Source organism: Hoplias malabaricus, chromosome 1, assembly GCF_029633855.1.
Source record: "Hoplias malabaricus isolate fHopMal1 chromosome 1, fHopMal1.hap1, whole genome shotgun sequence".
Taxonomy (NCBI): Eukaryota; Metazoa; Chordata; class Actinopteri; order Characiformes; family Erythrinidae; genus Hoplias; species Hoplias malabaricus.
The window spans coordinates 52777226-52798865 of record NC_089800.1 but is presented as its reverse complement, the minus strand read 5'-3'; the positions used below and the strand labels follow the sequence as shown (position 1 = coordinate 52798865).

Below are 21640 nucleotides of genomic sequence, written 5' to 3'. Positions count from 1 at the left end.
ACATTCTGAAGATTCTGTCACTACAACTAATACTCACACACACACACACACAGAGGGAAAATATTTGGGTTGAGATTATGAAATCAGTTACAGAGGCAGTTTAATCCTGACCTACAGATGTAGTTATGTTTACTTCCGTAAGGATTGTACTTCACTGAGGATTTTCATTTACTTTTTCTTCACCTCAAGTGTGTTACTGGAGGCCGAGTTTAAGACACAGTCAAACAACGTTTAGTGTCCAAATGTACAGTGCTAATGTAGCTAAACAACACTTGATGTCATTCACTCATTCACTTTCTGTAACTGCTTCATCCTGATCAGGGTCACAATGGGTCCAGAGCCTGGAATCACAGGCTGCAAAACAGAAACACATGGAGAGAGCACCACACACTCACCCAGTCACTCACTGAGTCACTCACCCACACACTCACCCAGTCACTCACCCACACACTCACCCAGTCACTCACTGAGTCACTCACCCATTCATTCCCCCACACACTCACCCAGTCACTCACCCACACACTCGCCCAGTCACTCACACACTCACTCACCCAGTCACTCACACACTCACTCACCCAGTCACCCATGCACTCACCCATACACGCACTCACCCACACATTCACTCAGTCACTCACACACACCCTCACTCACCCAGTCACTCACACACACACACACACACACACACACAGACCACAACTCCCCCCAAAGCCTAATGCTAAGAGTGTGGTGTAACGCCCACCAGCACAGGGCTGTGGAACAGTGGAACTGTGTTCTCTGGAGTGTTGGAGCTGTGGAGTGAAGATGCTGGGAGTCCAGAGAACACAGTTCCTCAGTTCCACAGCCCTGTGCTGGTGGGCGTTACACCCCTCTGCTCGCGCATGGTGACCTGTAGTATATTAAGCACGTGAACGAGTTTGATTGCGCGTGAACGTACCGATGCGCAGGACCTGCTGCTGCGCGCTCGCGCGGAGCTCCGTCACGAGCCACAGCAGCGGGATGATCCGGGCCATGGCGCGTCACCACAGCTCGTGCGCGTCCCTCATCTTCATCATGTTCATCATCACCGCTCCGGCCCGCCGCGTGCGCGCTCCAGCATGTAATCCCGTTTCTCCACCTCGCGCCCGAATTTCACCCGCACGCACGCGCTCCTACTGCTGCTAATGCCGGTGCTCTCCTCCGGCTCCGAGCGCCTCATGCCCGCCTCGCGCGCGCATTCTCTCCACACACACACACTCCGGAGGGCACCGAGGAAGGCTCGCGACACACACACTCACACACACGGAGGCAGAGCGCGAGATTAACGGCAAATCTGACGCTCGAAGCCGCGCGCCCGCTCCAGTACACGAGGAAATGATTAAAGCGGAAGATCTTAATCTTACAGACGATTAGAGATAGAGAGAGAGAGAGAGAGTGAGAGAGAGAGAGAGAGAGAGAGAGAGAGAGAGCGAGAGAGAGAGGGAGGGAGTGAGAGAGAGAGTGAGAGAGAGAGAGAGAGAGAGAGCGAGAGAGAGAGAGAATGGAAGAAGTACTTTTTTAAAACTTTTACACCGTATTTTTTAATTTTTTAAAGCAATCTCAACATTAAAAGAATATAGCAAAAAAAGAAACAATAAACCAAAAAGAAGAAGGAAAAAAGGGAGAAGGGGAAAGAAAGAACAGAATAAAAGTAAGAGTTTAGTGAGTGAAAGAGATGCGGGAATCACTGCAGTTTATCAAAGGCATTAAAGATGAATGTAGTTAGTAAATCTACAGAATGGTAATTTAACAGAGAGAGGCCTCTGTAATGTTCCACTGGATTCTCCTCGGTCTGCGGTCAGCGGCTGGCGGGGGTCAGGGGCTCAGTGATGCGCTGATACACTCTCAGTGACTGAGTTGATCTCGGGGCCATTCACAGAACGAGGTTTAAACAGTGGCGATAGGATCCTGAACATGGTTAAATAATGTGCTCTAGCGCCCTCTGCAGGTAAATAAGAAGAAATATGTGAAGTCCTATAGGAGATTAGGTTATTTACTTACTGTGTAGGTGGAGGGAAAAGGACGTGTCCTGAAAGTGAAGAAATCACAACTAAAGCAGCTACACGATGCTTTCTTTAGTGATTAAAAACTATAACTATATAGACAGACGGACGGACAGACGGACGGACGGACGGACAGACAGACAGACAGACAGACAGACAGACAGACAGACAGACAGATAGATAGATAGATAGATAGATAGATAGATAGATGTGTATGATATTTTAAAAAGAAATTTGCAAGAAATAAGTCATGGACTTTAACTAAAACAGGAGAAAGAGAGATAAAGGTTAAGAGACAGAGACAGAGAGAAAGAGACAGAAAACCTTAGAAATACCAGACAGAATGTGAGAATGGTGTGAGAAAAGAGAGAAAGAAGAAATAAAGCAGAGAGAGAGAGAGAGAGAGAGAGAGAGAGAAAGAAGTGAGAAAGACAGAAACAGAAAGTGTAAAAGGAGAGTGAGACATGACAGAGAAGGAGAATGGAAGGATAGAAAAGAAAAGTGTAGAGAGAAAAATAGTGAGAGCAAAAGAAAAGAAAGTTGAGAGAAAGAGAAAAAGAGTGTAAAACAAGTGAGAAGACAGACAGACACACAGACAGACAGACAGACAGAGAGAGAGGGAGAGAGAGAGAGAGAGAGAGAGACCTTTACAAAATGAGAGATCTGTACTTCTATAAAGTAAGAATTCACAGTGAGACAGTGTTCAGGGAGAAAGTAAAACTATCTGAAACTGTTGATAACATCAACTTCCCACTGCAGCAGACTCTCGCCTCCCAGAACGCTCCTATTTACAGTAAACCACAGTGTCAGGAAAACCACGTCTCACTGACACTGTGGCGTTGACTCGTCCTGAGTTTGTGACCAGCATTTAGGAGGATCTTAAATTTACACTTTATTACAATTGATTATAAAACGTACAGTAAAGTCATAATGCAGCACACCTCTAAGAAAATCATTCTTAGAAACAGAAATCAAAATAAAGGCAAATGAAAGAGATTAAAATTAAATGCACAACAAATATGAAAATTTAAATATTTAAAGTATTGAAATCTACCGTCTAAAAGCACTGCTCTAATATAAACACAGATCAGCTGTAACGTTAACACAGAGAGGGACAGTTGATTATATTTTGGAGAACAATTTTTAAATATGTGTCAGTTCCAGTTCCGTCCAAATCCGGATCCGGGTCTTGGAGGAGACCGAAGGTTAAAGATGTTCTCATATGTAAATCCCGGAGGTGTTGAAGGTGCCAGAGCGGTGGAGCTGCTGGTGGGGGTATCCATACACAATGGGCGTGTACTGGGTGGACGGCGCAGCATGTGCGGGAGGTGGGGGTGCAGATGCTATGCTGTGGTGGGTGGAGTTTCTGGGTGTGAAGAGTTTCCCCAGCTTGTGTTTGGGCTGTTGATTAAGGGCCATGTGGCTGCTATGCGCCACTGGAACAGGTAGAGGAGCTACGTGCACAGGTTGACCACTAGGGGTCACTGCCACGGGGCTGTAGGTGGAAAAAGATTGTGGGTACATGCTGTTCTTTGTTAGGAGCGGTATGGACGAGATTGAGCTTGGAGCGGGCATGAAGGGATGAACGTGGGTCAAGGTGGAGGTGTTGGTGGCGTACGCGGGGCGATAAAACTGAGCCGACTTGGACTTGGTAGATCTACAAATGAGGAAGACCACTCCAGAGACGAAGAGGAAGGCTCCAGCAACCCAGCCGATGTACAAGGCCTCACCAAGTTCCCTACGCTGAGCATCCAGGAGAAGAGGATTGTAAAAGTCCTGGATGATCACATGCGCTGTCCATGAGACTGGGATGTAGACGCAAAAGGCAGCCAGCAATAGCATGCACCCAGCAACCATCAGAATGAGGGATTTGATCCGAGGTTGGCCCTGGAGACAGGCCGTATCCTTCAGACCCGGAAGGGCCGCAATCAACCCTATGAAACTCAAGGCCACGGCGGTGCACATGAGCCCTCGAGCCGCCTGCATCTCCGGAGGAAGGTACAGCAGGGAGTCGTACACTTTGCACTGCATCCGGATGTTGGCCTGTCGGTAGCAGTTCATCCATAGCCCCTCCCAGCGTGTCTCCATGGTGATGATATTTTCCTGGATGAAGGCGGTCACCCTCCACATGGGGAGACCTGTGGTCGCCGCAGTACCCACCATCCCGATGGCACCTAGGCACAGGGCCACCAGCTCACTGGCAGAGGACATTTTTCAAATACAAATACACAGAGAATATCTGAGGCAAGTCTGATCAATGATCACACGAGTTCTGAGAAAGTTCACAGTCCAGTAAAGGGTTATTCAGTGGTAGTGCAGTCCAGTAGGAAGACAAGGTATCCCAGCTGAAGGCAAGGTAGTAACTAGTTATCCCTGTAGAAAGAGAGCTAGATACTAATTATCCCAGCTGAAGGCAAGGTAGTAACTAGTCATCCCTTTAGAATGAGAGCTAGATACTAGTTATCCCGGCTGAAGACAAGGTAGTAACTAGTTATCCCTGTAGAATGAGAGCTAGATACTAGTTATCCCGGCTGAAGACAAGGTAGTAACTAGTTATCCCTGTAGACTGAGAGCTAGATTCTAGTTATCCCAGCTTAAGACAAGGTAGTAACTAGTTATCCCTGTAGAATGAGAGCTAGATACTAATTATCCTAGCTGAAGGCAAGGTAGTAACTAGTTATCCCTTTAGAATGAGAGCTAGATACTAATTATCCCAGCTGAAGGCAAGGTAGTAACTAGTCATCCCTTTAGAATGAGAGCTAGATACTAGTTATCCAGGCTGAAGACAAGGTAGTAACTAGTTATCCCTGTAGAAAGAGAGCTAGATACTAGTTATCCCAGCTGAAGGTAAGGTAGTAACTAGTTGTCCCTGTAGAATGAGAGCTAGATTCTAGTTATCCCAGTTGCAGGTAACGTAGAAATTAGTTATTCCATACACAAGAGGCCAAGACAGTAGTTATCTAAATTTCAGGCAAGGTGGTATCTTACCATACCCTGTGGCAGGTATGATAGTAGGCAGTTATCCTAGTTGCAGTTATCTCAGTGGCAGAACAGGTAGAAAGTATCACAGTTGGAGTAAAAGCAGGATCAACTGCCACAGATAGGCTCCAGAAGAGAGTCAGTCACTCCCAAAATCCTTCCACCTGCCCCCAATCCAGAAGGGTGTCCAGATAATAAAGAGCTTTAATGAAGTTTATGATCCAAATGTTAAATGCAATCTCAAAAATATGAAAGATCTTTCCATCTTGTCGAAGTGCGCGAGAGAGGGTATAGCTGTTGTCTGTTCAAGTTTTCTCAATGTTAAGCTGTTGTGGGATGTCATTTGAGGAGAATGAGGGCTTCTGCTGAGGCTATGTTTTTGGTGCTCTTCTCATGTGGGCTAAGGATGTGGTCATTACTTTCTTACAAAACCTAAGATCTCTCTCTCTCTCTCTCTCGCTCTCTCTCTCTCTCTTCAAGGAAACACCTTCTGTGTCTTTATTAATGGAAGAGAATTGTTATCATATTTTAAAGCTACTGTCAATTGTGAAGTGGCACAGATTTAACCCAAACTTCCTTGAGGGCCCAAAGGAGTGCAGTCACATGAAAATAGTAGATAAATCAGAATAAATAAACCTTATCCAAAATATAATAATCTAACAAACCAGAAGAATCACATGCAACACGATATGCAACAGTTATAATGCTTGCTTGGACACATTTAGGGAACTTACCATCTTTAAACACTAGGGAAGTGGTTATTGGGGCACTGCAGGTGGTGACACTGCTGCACAGCTTCAGGGGCTCGGGGTCCTGGGTGGGATCCTCTCCTCAAGTCCGTGTCTGTAAAGAGTGTGGTGTTATCCCTGTGGCTGAGTGGGACACACATGTTGGTAGGTGGAGTGACTGTGGTGTGAATGTGTAAGTGGTGAGTGTGATGGTACCCTGACATAAATTAGTTTATTGTCATTTTTACTCCCAGGGATATGAGCTGCACAAGCAGTACCACGCCTCACCAGTAGGCGGAGGACAGTGTTAGCGTTCAGTCATAGGACAAAACTACTTAAACACTTCCCTTCATTTCTGCTGTTTGTAAACAGATGCCATTTTTACGGACTTGGAGATCTTTAAGATTAGCAAACTCGACCTTGGTCGTAAAGGTACAAGATCATTACACTGGTGACTGTAAACACCGCGCTGGAAATTCTGGGACAGTATGTGAAATAGAAATGCTTGTAGTAACAGAAATAACAAAATCAAATTCAATTCAAATACTAGACTGTAGTGCACTTGTTGCTCTGTACACATTGTTCACGCCTTTCCCCCTGTTCTTCAATGCCAAACATTGTAATGAAGAATGAGTATTGTTACTTAAGAATATGACTCAAGTAAAAGTAACAAGCCATCACTCAAATAATTACTTGAGTATAAGTAAAAAGTACTAAGTGAAAAAACTACTCAAGCACTGAGTAACTGCTGAGTACCCTCTTTGTTTAATAATCAGGACGTCAAATAGTACACCTGAGTGCACACAAATATAAAACAACAATGAACAAATTCAGTGCCAGAGAATTTTGAACATTGGCTTTATGTGGGGCCAGGGGTGCTATGTCTCTTCGAGTTGTTGTTGCAAAACACATGCTGTGGTCTCTGCCATTGTCCTGTGCTTCTGTGCTCCTTTCCGTCTGTGTTTGCGGCAGGGATTTTGTGTGCGGTCATGTGACGGCTTGGCTCTGATTGATTGGTGAAACTGAGTCAAACGTCACTAGTGGCTACATTTGATTGTTGAGACGCAGTCATGTGACAGAGCCTCTGTTGAAAGTCTCGACAAAACCAAACAGATAGACCGTGCATTGGACGGATCGACAAAAATATGTAGTGAGTAGCGAGCAAAATGTAGTTCAAATAATGGAGTAAAAGCACTGCTTCGTCTTCACAAATATACTCAAGTAAAAGTATGATGCTGCATTAAAACTACTCTTATAAGTACAATTTATCCAAAAAGTTACTCAAGTATATATAATGGAGTAAATGTAGTGCGTTACGACCAACCTCTGATCATTCTCAGCGCTGCAGTGACACTGACGTGGTGGTGGTGTGTTAGTGTGTGTTGTGCTGGTGCGAGTGGATCAGACACAGCAGTGCTGCTGGAGTTTTAAACCCTGTGTTTTTGGTCGGTGGACTATTCTCAGTGCAGCAGTGACACTGAGGGGTTCAAAAACTCCAGCAGCACTGCTGTGTCTGATCCACTCGCACCAGCACAACACACACTAACACACCACCACCACGTCAGTGTCACTGCAGCGCTGAGAATAATCCATCACCACATCACACCTGCTCTGTGGGGGTCCTGTTGGGAAAGTGGGCTAAGGAAGTATGCAGAGCATCAAGCAGACTACAGTCTGTAATTGTAGAACTACACAGTGATCTGTATGGTCAGTGAAGCTGGTAAAAGAGAAAGTCATTTTAGAAACGAGGAGATTATTGTAATGTTTTGTCTGATCGGTGTATACACTAATAGAAGAGAGAATGTAAGATTTGTGTTGAACAACAGAGTCCCTTACTTGCCTCATGTTGGAAGCATGTAAATTTAGTCACCACTCATTTCCATATCTAAATGTGCTAAATGTGCCCGTTGTCTCAAGCTAGAGTTTCACAGTAAAGTTTCTGCTCATCCTGCTGAGCGTGAACTGAATGTGGCTCAGTGTGTCATATGTTTTCCTGGGGATTTGATGGAAGATAATGCTGTTTTTAATATGGAACATATTACACACAGCTTACGTCAACCACAGTTACCAAGAACAAAAGCCATTAACAGGATATAAATGAAATATGGATAGAATATATACTTAAATGAGTTCTCTTTCTTAATGAAACGTCTGTGACCTGCTTTGGTCCAAACCCCACGAACCCCACAGCAGTGTTCTCCCCCTGTGTAAACAGCCCTGTTCAGAACGCCCGCTTTCAGCACCTGTTCCTTTAAATGATAATGAGCCGCTCGCTGTTCACCCCGACCCCGAGCGCACAGCAGTGAGGAGCGAGGAGCAGAAGCTCTGGTTTTTTTTAGCCGTTTTCGCTCTGTTCTCTTTCTTCTCCTTTCTTGTTTTCTCCGTTTTTACTCAGTCCTCTTTTTTCTCCACATTCGTTGTGTCTGTTTGGCTGTTTAACCTTGTCTTTGTGCTCTCACAAAAACACGGGTTCAGTGCTGTGATTGGACAGACACAGATGAGGGGGCGGGGCCATTCTAAAGTCTCTGCACTTGACGTCAGAAGCGGAGCAGAATCAGAACGGCTCGTTTTATGTGTTTTCTGACTTAGGCAGCACAAAGTAAACTTGTCTCACAGGGTGTGGGTTGGTCCCTTCAGGGCCTACAAAGCAATAAATGAATGTGTGTTGCACATTGTAGAAACTACCGTACTTAATGTATTCTCATAAATACTTTTTTGCTATTACTTTGGTGATAAAATTACATATGGCACCTTTAATGTTCAGTAAATCTGACACCTGTGGTCTGACCCTGACACTAAAGGCTTGTAAACATCCCTTCCTGGTACAGTTGTAGTTGTGTGTCATCAGATTTCTGTGGACGTTAAGGGTGTGATGGCTTAAAGAATTTCAGACAATAACCACCCACTGGTTTAGGTTTCAGCTGCTGCTTAAAGTCTTCTAAAACTGGAGGCTACAGAGATCACTAAGGTGCAGGCTCTCAAAAAACTGAACTTCATTCAGCACCAGGAATGCAGCTGGAACAAAGGAACAGGCTGCTATTGTCTCATTGTAAAAGCACATGTTTATAAGCATATAGTCCAACATCACACTGAATTCAGTGCTAACACAGTTAATGAATACAGAGAGAAAACATCTTTGATACCTTTAAAATATTGTTGCTGTTGGAACACAAATCTGCTAAATCTAAATTCATCCCAATTCATTTGGAACCACTTCCTTTGTTCCAATGTGACTTTTGGGGGAGGGTAGGAAACCAAATCTTACCTGGTGTTGCTTTAAAATATAGAGCTATAATAGGGTGACCAGATTTGAGATGGCGAATAAGAGGACATGTCTCGGGGGGGCTCTCGCCCCTCGCTGCCGCTGTATGCTCAGCTCAAACTATGTGTGCTTTTAGGTCCTTTACACCTTTATTTGCTACACATGGGAAATTCTTTTTTAATTCGTCCAAGAACTTACATTTACGTTTTGTTATAAATGCTCAAGATGAGGGTAGGTACCTGAGCTTTGCCTGACGTAAACAAGTACTACTGATTTTAATACTATTGATACTATTTGATACTATTGATTTTAAATCCTGGACGTTTGTGAAATTCCGCCCGGACATTTTTTTAAGTCTAAAAAAGAGGACATGTCCAGGTAAAAGAGGACGTCTGGTCACCCTAGCTATAAGGTTCTGTCCCAACAACAATTCAGTTCACAAATAAAACAAAAATGATACACACACCAGAGAAAAACCTAAAATGCTATGCCACTGATTTCCCTCATAATTCAGTGAGATGTAAACACAGTGATGCAGAGTGTGTTGGTGTGAAAGTGTTGATTGTACACGTAACATCCCTCCGGAGAAACTTATGGACTCAGGGAATCAGCCGTGTGTCCACCACCATTAACTGTTATCAGTTTCTGTGAGGAAGGTTTAGAGGAGGACGCCTGGTTCTGACGGGTTTGAACACACTCTGCATGGCCATGTTTGCATCTTAACCATTGAATTATGGAGTTATCATCAGTGTCTTCACACCTCAAAACACAAATCCTACTTTACAGTTTCACAATTTTTTTTTCTTGTGGAAGAAGTCCAGTGGACAGTTCATCAGTGGTCAGTCAGTTATTAGTAACATTTACTTGAAGGCATTTTGAGAAATGTTGAGGTGTAGGAAGCACACACACACACACACATAATCTCATACAAGAAGCTTGTTACACACCACCAGCGTCCATGTGCTGTTCATACTTAAAGGAGAAATCAGCAATTTTCGACAATGAGTCTTTTTTCACTATAAAACAGAGTTTACACTGACAGCTAGTGGCCTGGATGTACACAAAATCCAAAACTAAACCTATTTTTATCATGTTTATCATGCTTCCCATGCGGAGGAGCCGGTCAATGGAGCATAAAATCCAGTATAGTGTTAAACTGTGTTATCTAAATAATAATAATAGTTACTTTGTGGACCGCTTCTTTAAACTTTCTTCCTCCCAAATCCGTCCATTGCTGGGCTTCATAGGTAGGCGACAGCACTGCGAACAGACTGCTTTCGTGAAGGCTGGATAAAAGACGGCTGTCTAGACGGCTGGATAAAAGACGGTTGTCTGGACGACTGGATAAAAGACGGTTGTCTAGATGTCTCAATGAACGATGGCTGACTGGCCGGCTGGACGATGGGGACCTGGAGAATTGAGGGTTCTCGGGACGGATAGCCGTAGCTAGCGGCAGCTGGTCGAGGTTGGAATGACAAGGGTTGCGGCTGGTAGGCCACATAGGGCACCCTCCTGGGGTAGGGTTTTCGGTCATATTCCTTATCTGTGGAGCTGTGGCAGCAGGTAAATATGCATCCGCCCGCAAACAACAGCGCTGCAGACACCCAGCCGATGTACAGAGCCTCTCCGAGTTCCCTTCTTTGCGCGTCCAGAAGCAGAGGGTTGTAGAAGTCTCGGATGATCACATTTCCCGTCCAGGAGACCGGGATAAGGCAGCAAATGCAGCCCATAATTATCATGCAGCCAGCCACAATCAGCACCACTCTCTTGGCCTTGTCGTTATCACGGATACAGGCCGTACACTTCATCCCCATGATGGCCACCAAGGCTCCAATAGCAGAAAGAGCGACTGAGCAGCACATGAGCCCCCGAGCCGCCTGCAAATCTGGCGTCAATGCCAACAGGGAGTCGTACACCTTACACTGCATCCGGATGTTGGCCTGACGGTAGCAGTTCATCCACAGGCCCTCATAACGTGTCTCCATGGTAATGATGTTCTCGCCGATGAAGGCAGTCACGCGCCACATGGGCATCCCGGTGCTCGCAGAGGCGCCAATCAGTCCGATCAGAGTCAGACACAGTGCCGCAACCTCCAGACCGCCACTCGCCATCGCTCAGATGTCTCAGCTCTGCCTGGACAGTTCTGAACTGAAGACTTCTTTGCTCTTGGATCCTGGAGCTTTCAGAGGTCAGTGCCTGGTTCTTGAAGGCTTTTCAGATAGCCCTTTGATTTCTGAGGTGCACCACTAAAGTCTAGCCAGAGTAGTCTTGGCTCTTGAAGTCTACTCTCGTCGGTTCTTGGGCCTTGAAAACTCGTTAGATTATTCTTCACAAGACATCAAATCAAATTTTGTGTCCTACTGAGATCAGGTCTATGTTCTGGAAATATCATTGACTTCTGTGTTCCTGAAGCTTCATCAGATCATTCATCAGATTAGCTCCTGAAGTGTTGCCAGGTCAGATCTGAATTCTTGAAGACGTGTCACTATTCCTGTAGTTCTTGAAGCCTTAGCAAAACACTTCTCAATTCCTGAAACCCCACTCTTAATTCCTGACGTTTCTTTGGATCATTCTGATTTCCGGAAGTGTTTCCGAATAAATCCTTGGTTCATGAGGTCCAGTCTGATCAGTTCTTGTTTCCTGAAGTCTCCTCTGGATCCCCTTAGTTCCTGGAGTCTTATTTAACCTCTTGAACAAAAAGCAGACCAGTTCTTTCTGAAGGCACAACAGCACTTCCACACCTCAGACGTAGGCAGATGATACAGACGGGTAGGAAAGCAGCAATGCTGCTGTACTGCTCATCTGAGGAGTGTATCCAGCAGGTGAGCTGTGGAGACTGATCACCTGTTTTACTGCTCCCTCTAAGCTGGAGAATGGGATGGGTGGGATCTGGAGCTGGTTGCTATGAAATCGTATCCTCCTCTGACGCTGTTTTTGACTGTGGAGCAGCAGGAGGAGGGGCTGTGCTTTTCTCTAATCATCAACCTCAACTGGATGCTTGCTCTCTCTCTCTCACACACACACACACACACACACATATACACACACACATACACACACACACACAATCTACACAGTGACCTTAGCCTGAAGCTATAGGCAAATATTAAAAGGTCACATGATGCTCTTCACTTAATCCTTTACAAAGAAAGTTACCAAAGCGGGTTCTTTTTGTTGAGCTCTAAGCGACGACAAAAAAGTAGTTTTCATTGCTCTTTTGAAGAACTGCACAATGTTGGTGAATGTGACCCGATGTCTGGCCTCTAAAGTTATGACACTGCTGTGAGGATTTAATGGCATTTAGCTTCAAATATATATGAGATGTAAAATTAGCTCTGGATCCTAAATCATCCTTAAAACACCGTATGGAGCTCCATCACTCCAGAAAACACAGTTCAGCAACTCAACAGAACAATGCTGGGGGGCTTCATACCCCTCTAGTGGACGCTTGGCATTGGGTGTGATGAACCTAGGTTCATGTGCAGCTGTTTCAGAGCATCCCATTTCTTTTAATACACTTCTACAGAGATTTAACACATTGTAAATATATTTTCACATCATCATTGTTCCATTTAAACCCTCAGAGTCATGTGTGGAGTTTCGTTTTTCTCCAGTGAACCATTTTAAAGCTTCGTCACGTCTTGCCCTCAAAGTTATACTTTCAGTTCTACACAGTGGAAGTCCCCTTTGAATCTGTAATATCCAAGCTGTTGTTCTGAGGTCTGGTTACATGTTAATCCCTGGTTCTCAGAACAAATGCAGTGCTGTTCCTGGGAGGGTGTTGCCAGGAGAGCAGGGTGCCCATTAGGGACGAAAACCAGAAGGTTTTCAGTAATAAACGGAGGCTGCTGGGCTCTAATAGGCCTGGTTTACACTCTTAAAAAAGACGGTTCTTCAACTGAATTCTGTATAGAATCCTTTTCTTCAGACTGATGGAGGATGTGCTGCACTTGGTTCAGTACAGAACCAAAAAGGGTTCTTCTATGGTCACAAGCTGGACATCAAACATACAAGAACACTATTGGGTTCTGTATAGAAACACTCACAGAAGAGTTCAGAACTGAACCATATACACGTTCTCCATAACTTTTAATAAAATAATTGTTTTGAATCAGGAACCCTTGAAGAACCTTAAGTGTTTTTTTGTTTGTTTGTTTTCTAAAATTATTTAGATGTTGGTAAATATAAAGAACTGGTATTCCCAAATTTTCTCAGCTTGAAAATGTAAAGACATTTAAACTTTAATGAAATTTAAAATAAAAGCAGTAGTTATTTATTTATTCATAAGTCATTTTTGGAGCATTTCTACTGGTCCATTTATGATGTCATGATCTCAGTGTAAACAGCAGCAGGTATTTTTAATTATGTAAGAAATAAAAATAAAAATACAGACATGTTAGAGACACTTTTTGGCATTCGGTGTGATATTACAGTGTTGTAGAGAAAAGAATGATCTCTTTGGAGATGTAGCTCTATGGAAATTAGCAATATGCAAACGAGTTATGTCACAGTAATGAGTGGCACCCTCTGTAGCTTGGAGATACGAGGTTATGCAAATATAAACACAGTGGCTCTCATTGGTTGCATGTTGTGTAATAGGTTGTGGTTAAATCACTGGATTAATGTCCAGTAAATGGTATGTTTTTAAGGGAAAGGCCATCTGTATATTTTGTAATTCCTCCAAACTCCCAATAAGCTGCTGGATGTTCAGGACAATGCTTCAAACCCTCTGCACCCCACAGTGGACAAACAGAGAGCAGGTAGTGTCGCAGTCACACAGCTCCAGGGACCTGGAGGTTGTGGGTTCGATTGACTGTCTGTGAGGAGTTGGTGTGTTCTCCCCGTGTCCACGTGGGTTTCCTCCGGGTGCTCCGGTTTCCTCCCACAGTCCAAAAACACACATTGGTAGGTGGATTGGCAACTCAAAAGTGTCTGTAGGTGTGAATGTGTGTGTCTGTGTTGCCCTGTGAAGGACTGGCGCCCCCTCCAGGGTGTATTCTTGCCTTGTACCCACCGCGACCCTGAATTGGATAAGCGGTTACAGATAATAAATTAATGAATGGTAGGTGGATTGGCGACTCAAAAGTGTCCGTAGGTATGATTGTGTTGGCGCCCCCTCCGGGGTGTAATCCTGCCTTGCTAAAATCTCTTTACGGCAAGGACTCAACTGATTTCCTGCGTCTGAACTGTACGGAGCTCCAGTACATGCTGCAATTATGCAGTCATTTGCACTGTTTTTTTAAGACTGAACACCACTGTCACTGTGGCTCCTAGTAAAAATATTTTTTTTCACAGTTTTACCATTTTATCTTATGCTCCTTTTGTTTATGTTCAGTACAGAGTGGGTCAAATGTCATAGGAAACCCTTTTATTTCTGAAACTAAAGGGAGAGTGACATATCTGAATACCCAGTGAGTAATGGGGAGGGGCCTATCTTTTGTGTCTGGAACATGGCCGCCATCTTGAAAGTTTCTCCAATGGGAAGGTGGTTATGAAGCATATCAAAAAAGACTTGAATTGTCTCAGAAATTGATTGCAATCATATTTGCAATTTCTCCCGTGGTTCAAAAGTTATCAACACAGAAAATTCTAAACTTTTGTTGTCCGTTTCAGGTTCGTTACAGGCTCGACCAGACCCTAAATGCTCAGAGCTACCTGACAATGCTACGGGAAACAGTGGCTGTTTCTCAATACAAAGTATGTCAAATTTGAACTGCTGTGGGGAGTTCAGCTCGCGAGTACAGACTCCTGAGGACGAGAGGATGCTGTGGTTGTTATGTAATTGGAACACCACCGTACCTGATGAGTCACCATCTCAGTGGCAGGAAAAAAGCTATCGCGCTGAGTTTGTTGTGAAATGCATTCTGGGATATCTGAGTCTCTGAAGTCTACCGAAGTCTCTTCCCAGTGCATCCTCGATTTTATGGCGGAGCAAGAACACATCCGGGGATTTGGACTGTACTTGGCTTGATGTGGACTGTTAAACTGAACAGTACTTGGGCTGCGACTGATGACCTTAAATCAAACTTTCAGATGCTCAGGTCGCCTCATTAAAACATTTGAAATGTACACACAGTGATGGAGAGCATTTGGGTTCTAGATAAACTTCTGGAGGCAGAACAGTGGACGCTTGTAGTTAAAGGAACCTGATACTGAGCACTCCACACCCACCCAGTCAGAGATTCACATACTTAAGGACAATGTTGCAAAGCTAACCCCGATATATGTTGTCTGACTGTGGGACAAACACCAGAGCACCTGGAGGAAACCCACACGGACACAGGGAGAACACCCCACACTCCTCACAGACAGTGAACCGAGGAGACGTGTGGCAGCAGCGCTGAAATTAAGTTGAGCCCACAAGTTCTCGACAATCGAGCACTTCAGATATAAACACTCTCCACCACTGAAATGGCGGTGGTGGGAGGCTGGGGCAGGGGGTGAAAACTCCATTAAGATATTAATAACTGACCCTTTAAAGTCTGTGTGCACCCAACGCAGTGGTGTGTTTATTATAATGAGTTTTACAACTAAATGGGGATTCTCTGGTCATGTGACTACATACACTATACATATGAAAAGATCTTATACAATCAAAATAAGCTCTAATGTAAATTGCCGTTAAAACAGTGTTGCTTTTAGGGCTTTAAAACCGTCCTCTCTCTCTTGTGAAAACTAGGATTAAACGTCATAAATAGGTTAATATCTTCATCTCTTTAAATCAGGTGAACATTCAAAACCTTTAGGCCTCTTCTTTGTTTGTGTTCCAGGTGTGTCTCTACAGGACGACAGTATCCGGGTATTTTAGAGATCAGAGCTCTGACAAACACAGCAACCTTGCATTCAGAGAAAAGGAAGAACCACACAGACAGGTTCCACCAGCCCGAGGAGGCCTCAGCTGTAAAACTCTTTGAGAATGCAGTCTGAAAAAATCCGGTTCAGCTCCTGAGGGGAATGTGGATGAGGAATGACAAAGCCTTTCTGGCGGATATGAGCATTAATCACAGCAGTTTAACTTTAATGTACAAGTTTATTTGATTTATATTAATAATAATAATAATAAAAAAAGTAAAAATTTAAACAGTGCTTTAAAAACTACAATTATACCTTTCACAATATACAACACAGTACACAGTCCCATTGGGGATAATGTCTTTTAGGAGCTCAGTGGCTCTCTGTGCAGTCATTACTTAGATCATGCTCCTTAACTTATTCCGAGGCTTTTCAAAATAACCCTCGGAGACTGGGACAATGAAACAAGGACTCATTAAACAAGACAAAATTCAAGAATCATATACATATTCACAGATCACTTGCAGAACTCATGGGGTATTCACCTCTGCTCTGGTGTGAAGTCTGGGACAACTACTGGACTGTTCTGGACTTGTTTGGGGCAACAACAAAAAAAAACAAAAAAAAAAACAGTCCTCTCACTCTTCAAAAACAAGGTGTCTGAACAGGTTCTGTGTGTGATGCCATTAAAGAAGCTTTCTAGTCTTTTAAAAACTTTACAAGGACGTTTTAAAGGTGTTCAAAATAACCTTTCACGAACCCTTTAAAGGTGGCAAAGAGAGGTGGATGATGTTTTTAACCTTTAGATGATGTTTTTAACAACTGTGTTGTTCACAGTCCTAAATCTCCTCTGTCAAAGGAACCAGAAGTGGTTCTTCTACAGCATTGTCCAAAGATCTCTTGGTGACCCCTGTCTTTTAAGACAGAAGTCTTGGTGTAGAGGTATTGCAGAGGTTTAAAAAGCTAAGGTTTGGTTTTGAATGGCTCCCTACACCCTACCCCCTTAATGATGTTAATGATGTTGATCTCTGTGTAGAGCTTACGTCCTGTGTTATTAGCCTCATGTTTTTTTTTTGTTTTGAGCCTCTATAAGTCCAGTGTCCTGCTGGTCAGTTGATATGAGTGTCCAGATTTGCAGAGTGAAGAGCTGTTTGATTTGTTGGGTTGGAGCATGCAGAAGAGCCCAGTAGAAAAAAGATATCCATCTTTGGCTAAGTCCAGTGTCCGTGCCTTTATGAGTAAGCTGGTCGGCTGTAGATGACAGATGCTGGAGGTACTGGGGTGGCGTAGGCTGGCTGCTGGGCGTATGCTGGCTGGTAGGCAGTGTATGCCGGCTGGTAGGTGTATCCAGGTTTGTAGTAGTTGTAGGGTGCGGATGCAGCTCTGTAGAGCACAGAGTTTATGTCTTCTTTATCCTGAGTTCTGGGAGCATGGCGACAGAGGAGGATGACTCCAGCGATGAAGAGCAGAGCGCTGGTGACCCAACCAATGTACAGCGCCTCGCCCAGTTCCCTTCTCTGGGCATCTATCAGGAGAGGGTTATAGAAGTCCTGGATGATGACATTGGCGGTCCAAGAGACGGGAATAATGGTCGCTAAGCATCCGACTAAGAAGAGGCTACCTCCGCTGACCAGGACGATGTGTTTGACTCTAGGGCGAGAGTCGACCAGTCGGGTGCAGCGCATTCCCACCGCGGAGACGATAAAGGCAATGGTGGTGACGGCCACGGCGGCACACATGAGCCCTCGGGCGGCCTGGAGGTCCGCAGGAAGATAGAGCAGGGAGTCGTACACTTTGCACTGCATGCGAATGTTGGCCTGCCGGTAGCAGTTCATCCACAGTCCTTCCCAACGGGTTTCCATGACGATGATGTTCTCCTGAATGAAAGCCGTGACCTTCCACATGGGGAGACCCGTCACAGCGGCAACGCCGATCAGACCCACGAATCCGATGACCAGCGCCACCACCTCGCAGTGCATCGCCTCTTTCCTCTTCTTCTTCTCCTTCAGCAGCTGCTCCTCATACAGGGTCTTGGCCGTCTGCTCATCGTAGCCTGCATACGACTTGTCGGCATAAGACTGGTTCCCGTAGGACTTGTCGGCGTACGACGGGTTCCCGTAGGACTTCTCCACGTAGGAGCCGGCCGTGTAAGACATCTCGGCTGATAGCTTTGAGAGTCAGAGAGAAGTGGAGGCTTTTCTGCTGGAACACAGTACTGTCGTCTCTGTCCTTCTCTCACAGTGTCTCCATCCCAAATGAGTTTCTGGGAAGTCCGATCAGGAGGTTTAACAGCCTCAAAGACAGAAAAAAATGATGCTATGTGCTCTGACAGGTTTATTTGCATCCCAACAAGAAACTGGCCATACCTGATCTGTCCAAACAAAGATAGAAACTGCCCTCCATTGTGAAACTGCCCTCCTTCTTCTTCCGTCAGCTGATGTTCCAGCAAACAAGCCACAAAGTCTTTAAAGAAGTCATTATTTAGTTTGAAGAAATCTTCATTTTCATCGGTTCATATTTATTTAACAGAAGGAGAAACTTTCTTTACATTAAGTGGAAGTGAATGTAAAAAGATTTCAGTTCATAAACGTTAAAGCCACAAAGAAACACAAGAAAATATAAGAGGCAAGGTTTTATTTATGTTTTTAAAAAGTCAGCTGGCCAAAAACAAAAATTTGGACCAAATTTAATATCCAAAAGGAACAAAACTGATAAAATGATTTACTGATTTAATTACACTGTTAAAAATTTCTTGTCAATTTTACAGTAAAATACTGGCAGCAGAGTTCCTAGCCATTTACCATATTTTTACAGGAATTGAAACTGTATTTCAAATTTTTAGTATACTACTTTAACTGAATAAGACAATAATTTACTGTAAATACTGTGATTTACAGTAAATAACTGAGAGCAGAGTTCACAGCCATTTATTGCCTTTTAAAACCCCTGTCAATTCACTATTCTTGTACTGATTATATTGGTTTGCTCCATCTAAAATACACTGTGACTTTTGGATTCCAGCTCATGCAGCTCCCCCCTCCCCCCCAGAGGATTAATCACAGCTGTGTTCCTCTTTACCCTAGTAACAGCTTCTTCTCTTCCTGGAAAGGTTTACACTGGATACTTGAACATTGTTGTTAGGATCTGATGGTATGGAGCTACATAAACTAAAATATAAAGTGATACAGAAGCCTGGAATGTGCATGAAAAACCAGTGTTTGTAAAATACAGAACATTCATTAATTAATTGCATTTACTAATATCAGGTTTTGTTCCAAAACATATATACATTTTTTGTTTTGTGCTATTAGATCACTTGAATTATTAGAAGGCCTAGCTGTCAAATTAATTTGATAAATTTGTATGAAAAATGTCTGCATTACTGAAATCTTTTTACATGAGATTAATAGTTTTTCTTGGAATACAGTTGCTTTTTTCAAAAGAATGAAGTAAATGTGTTAAACAGTTGCACATAACTCATCAGAGCGTTGTTCACTGTTACGTACTGTGTACCCCTCAGCACTCCACGTTCCTGTTCTGTAACTTTTGTGGTCTGCCACTTTGTGCCCGAGTTGCTGTGGTTCCTAAACGCTTCCACTTTTCAATAATACCCCTCACAGATGATCATGGAATATCTTGGTATTTCTCAAACTGACTTTCACAAATGTTTATCAAATATAGGCTGCAGGCTAGGTGACTGATTTTATACACCTGAATTCAATGATTAGGTGGTCTGTCCCAACACATTTTGTCCATTTCATTTATTTATTTATTTACAGTACGAGTATTATCATTGAGGGGTATTGGAGGTGTAAAACCAGTTATATTTGTTTCACCCCTTCAACCCCCAACCCCCTTCCTTATTTAAAATGTAAAAAGTTGGTGACTATATATTGGATGGAGTTTCATCAGTGGTGAGAACACAGTCCCACTGTTCAACAGCCCAGTGGTGGCGCGGAGGTGGAGGTCTTTATACCCATCGGGTGGCTTTTTGGCCTTGCCTCATGTGCATCTTTTCCAGAGCATCCAACTTCACTTCATGCTTAGTCTACAGAGGTCACAGTGTATGTTATTAGTTATAGTATTCATTTACAGCATCAGATAACATCCGTGTGTGTGTGTGTGTGTGTGTACAGTACATGTCGTAATGAATAGCAGATGGAAAACAGCAGTTTGTGTTAGAAAGGCAAGTGCAGGTGTGAAATGTAAATGGAGCTAGAGTGAGTGTGTGTGTGTGTGTGTGTGTGTGTGTGTGTGTGTGTGTGTGTGTGATTAAATGACATTGAAAGAAACCAGTAACAGTTTACTACATTAAATGATAGGCCTAGGTGTCATGTAGCTTTAATCCTGAATAATGACCTGAGAAGTGTTACCAAGGAAACCACAAAATGGAGGCAACAACACACACACAGCATAACATCCCCTTACTAAAGTGAAACTAATGAGACACAAACTTGTGTATTAAGCTATATCCAAGTGTGATTTTTTGGCATTTAAATAAAAAATACCAACCATCACCTGAGAGTGGGGGAAATAATTTATTACTCATTAGGTACATTACTTTTTACATTAGAACATTATATTAAAACACTCTCATCTGCACAGATACTCTGCAGTTAGTGCATCAGCAAACGTGCGCTATACATTGTTACATAAGTAACCTATTATCTAATTAGTTTTATAATTCAAATCCATATTAGTGCTGACATAAAAAAAAATATTGGACCTCTTTAATGTACATTAATGTAATTACTTTGAGTCATTCTGGGACATTTGTATTTGTCTCTTCATCTTCATCATCTTGGACAATGAATTTATTGGAGAACAGTGGTTGGTTTAAACCTGCATGCTTCAGTACGCTAAAATCACAAGGTAAAAAAGCACCACAAATATTTGAAGTTATACAACTGTTAGATGAAGTAAATTAAATAGTGAACAAATCCACACACGTCTCAGCACTCAGTGTTAAAGGACACAGATTGGATTGTGACAGGAAAGGAAGTGAAAGGGTCTTAGAAGATACAAGATACGATCCAAATCAAGCCTCAGACATAATGCTTCAGCTGGTAGACAGATGGGTTGTGGTTCTGGAATGTCACATTCTTCATCTCTTTTAAAGATGGAGCATAACCCCTTTGTTCCCAGTCTTTCTCCTTCCTCTCTGAGCTAAAGATAAGTATCAGCGCAGTGGCCAGCAGCACGGCAGCAGTGGCAAAGCCCGGGTAGAGCGCCTGTCCGATCTCACGCTTCAGGGAGTCAGTGATGGCTGTGTTGTAGAAATCTTGGACGATGTTGTGCGTGGTTCAGGAGACAGGGATGAGTGTGGCCAAGGAAGACACCATAAAGAGACATGCCCCTGCCACTAGGGCTGCCTTGTTGCCCTGGGTGTTGCCATAGCAACAGGTGGTCCTCTGGATCCCGATGGCAGAGATGAGGATGCCCAACGCGGCAAGGGCGATAGCGACAATTACGAGACACCTGAACGTCAGGAGGAGGCACCAGCATTGAGTCTATACCTTGCAATCCATGTAGAAGTCTGCTTGCCTAACGCACGTCACCCACAGTCCTTTCCAATGCTCCTCAATGTCGATGAGGTTGGTGCCGATAAACGCTGAAAAACTACGAACATTTGAGTATGGGTCCTGTATCTAGCAACAATGGGCAAATACAGAGAAATACAGAAACCTCCTGATTAATGCCCTTCATTTCAGAGGAAACTTTGGGCATGTTTTTTTTGGCCACTTTTAATTCTGGCTCAAACACCATGAAGCCTGATATCATCATGTATCGTCCTGAAAAAGGAATTGTCTGTAGCTTTTATTCTAGCGTCATGTTTCACATTCTTCCTTCTCGGACACACC

General features: G+C 43.7%; 4 protein-coding genes across 4 annotated transcripts in view; all 4 read right to left on the bottom strand.

Moving 5' to 3' along the window:
• The window catches only part of grik1b (glutamate receptor, ionotropic, kainate 1b), a 34181-nt gene extending 32151 nt beyond the window's left edge, over nt 1-2030 (bottom strand). The window contains exon 1 of the mRNA XM_066666743.1: nt 2017-2030. The gene's annotated coding sequence lies outside the window, so the exon portion shown is untranslated. The remainder of the gene's footprint in view (nt 1-2016) is intronic.
• A 907-nt stretch (nt 2031-2937) lies between these two features.
• Nucleotides 2938-5333, bottom strand: LOC136708111 (claudin-8-like). Its single transcript, XM_066682397.1, has one exon. The coding sequence runs from the start codon at nt 4227-4229 to the stop codon at nt 3237-3239; it is 993 nt and encodes a 330-aa protein (XP_066538494.1). The 5' UTR covers nt 4230-5333; the 3' UTR covers nt 2938-3236.
• Nucleotides 5334-8786: 3453 nt separating this feature from the next.
• Nucleotides 8787-11747, bottom strand: cldn8.1 (claudin 8.1). The gene has a single exon (XM_066679646.1). It carries the CDS (start codon nt 11096-11098, stop codon nt 10229-10231), a length of 870 nt encoding a protein of 289 aa, XP_066535743.1. The 5' UTR covers nt 11099-11747; the 3' UTR covers nt 8787-10228.
• A 4844-nt stretch (nt 11748-16591) lies between these two features.
• Nucleotides 16592-18065, bottom strand: cldn8.2 (claudin 8.2). The gene has a single exon (XM_066679350.1). It carries the CDS (start codon nt 17933-17935, stop codon nt 17012-17014), a length of 924 nt encoding a protein of 307 aa, XP_066535447.1. The 5' UTR covers nt 17936-18065; the 3' UTR covers nt 16592-17011.
• Nucleotides 18066-21640: the final 3575 nt, after the last annotated feature.

Bases quoted from the DNA above. Each gene is read 5' to 3' on its own strand.
- LOC136708111 (XM_066682397.1), bottom strand. From the start codon at position 4,229: ATGTCCTCTGCCAGTGAGCTGGTGGCCCTGTGCCTAGGTGCCATCGGG.
- cldn8.1 (XM_066679646.1), bottom strand. From the start codon at position 11,098: ATGGCGAGTGGCGGTCTGGAGGTTGCGGCACTGTGTCTGACTCTGATC.
- cldn8.2 (XM_066679350.1), bottom strand. From the start codon at position 17,935: ATGTCTTACACGGCCGGCTCCTACGTGGAGAAGTCCTACGGGAACCCG.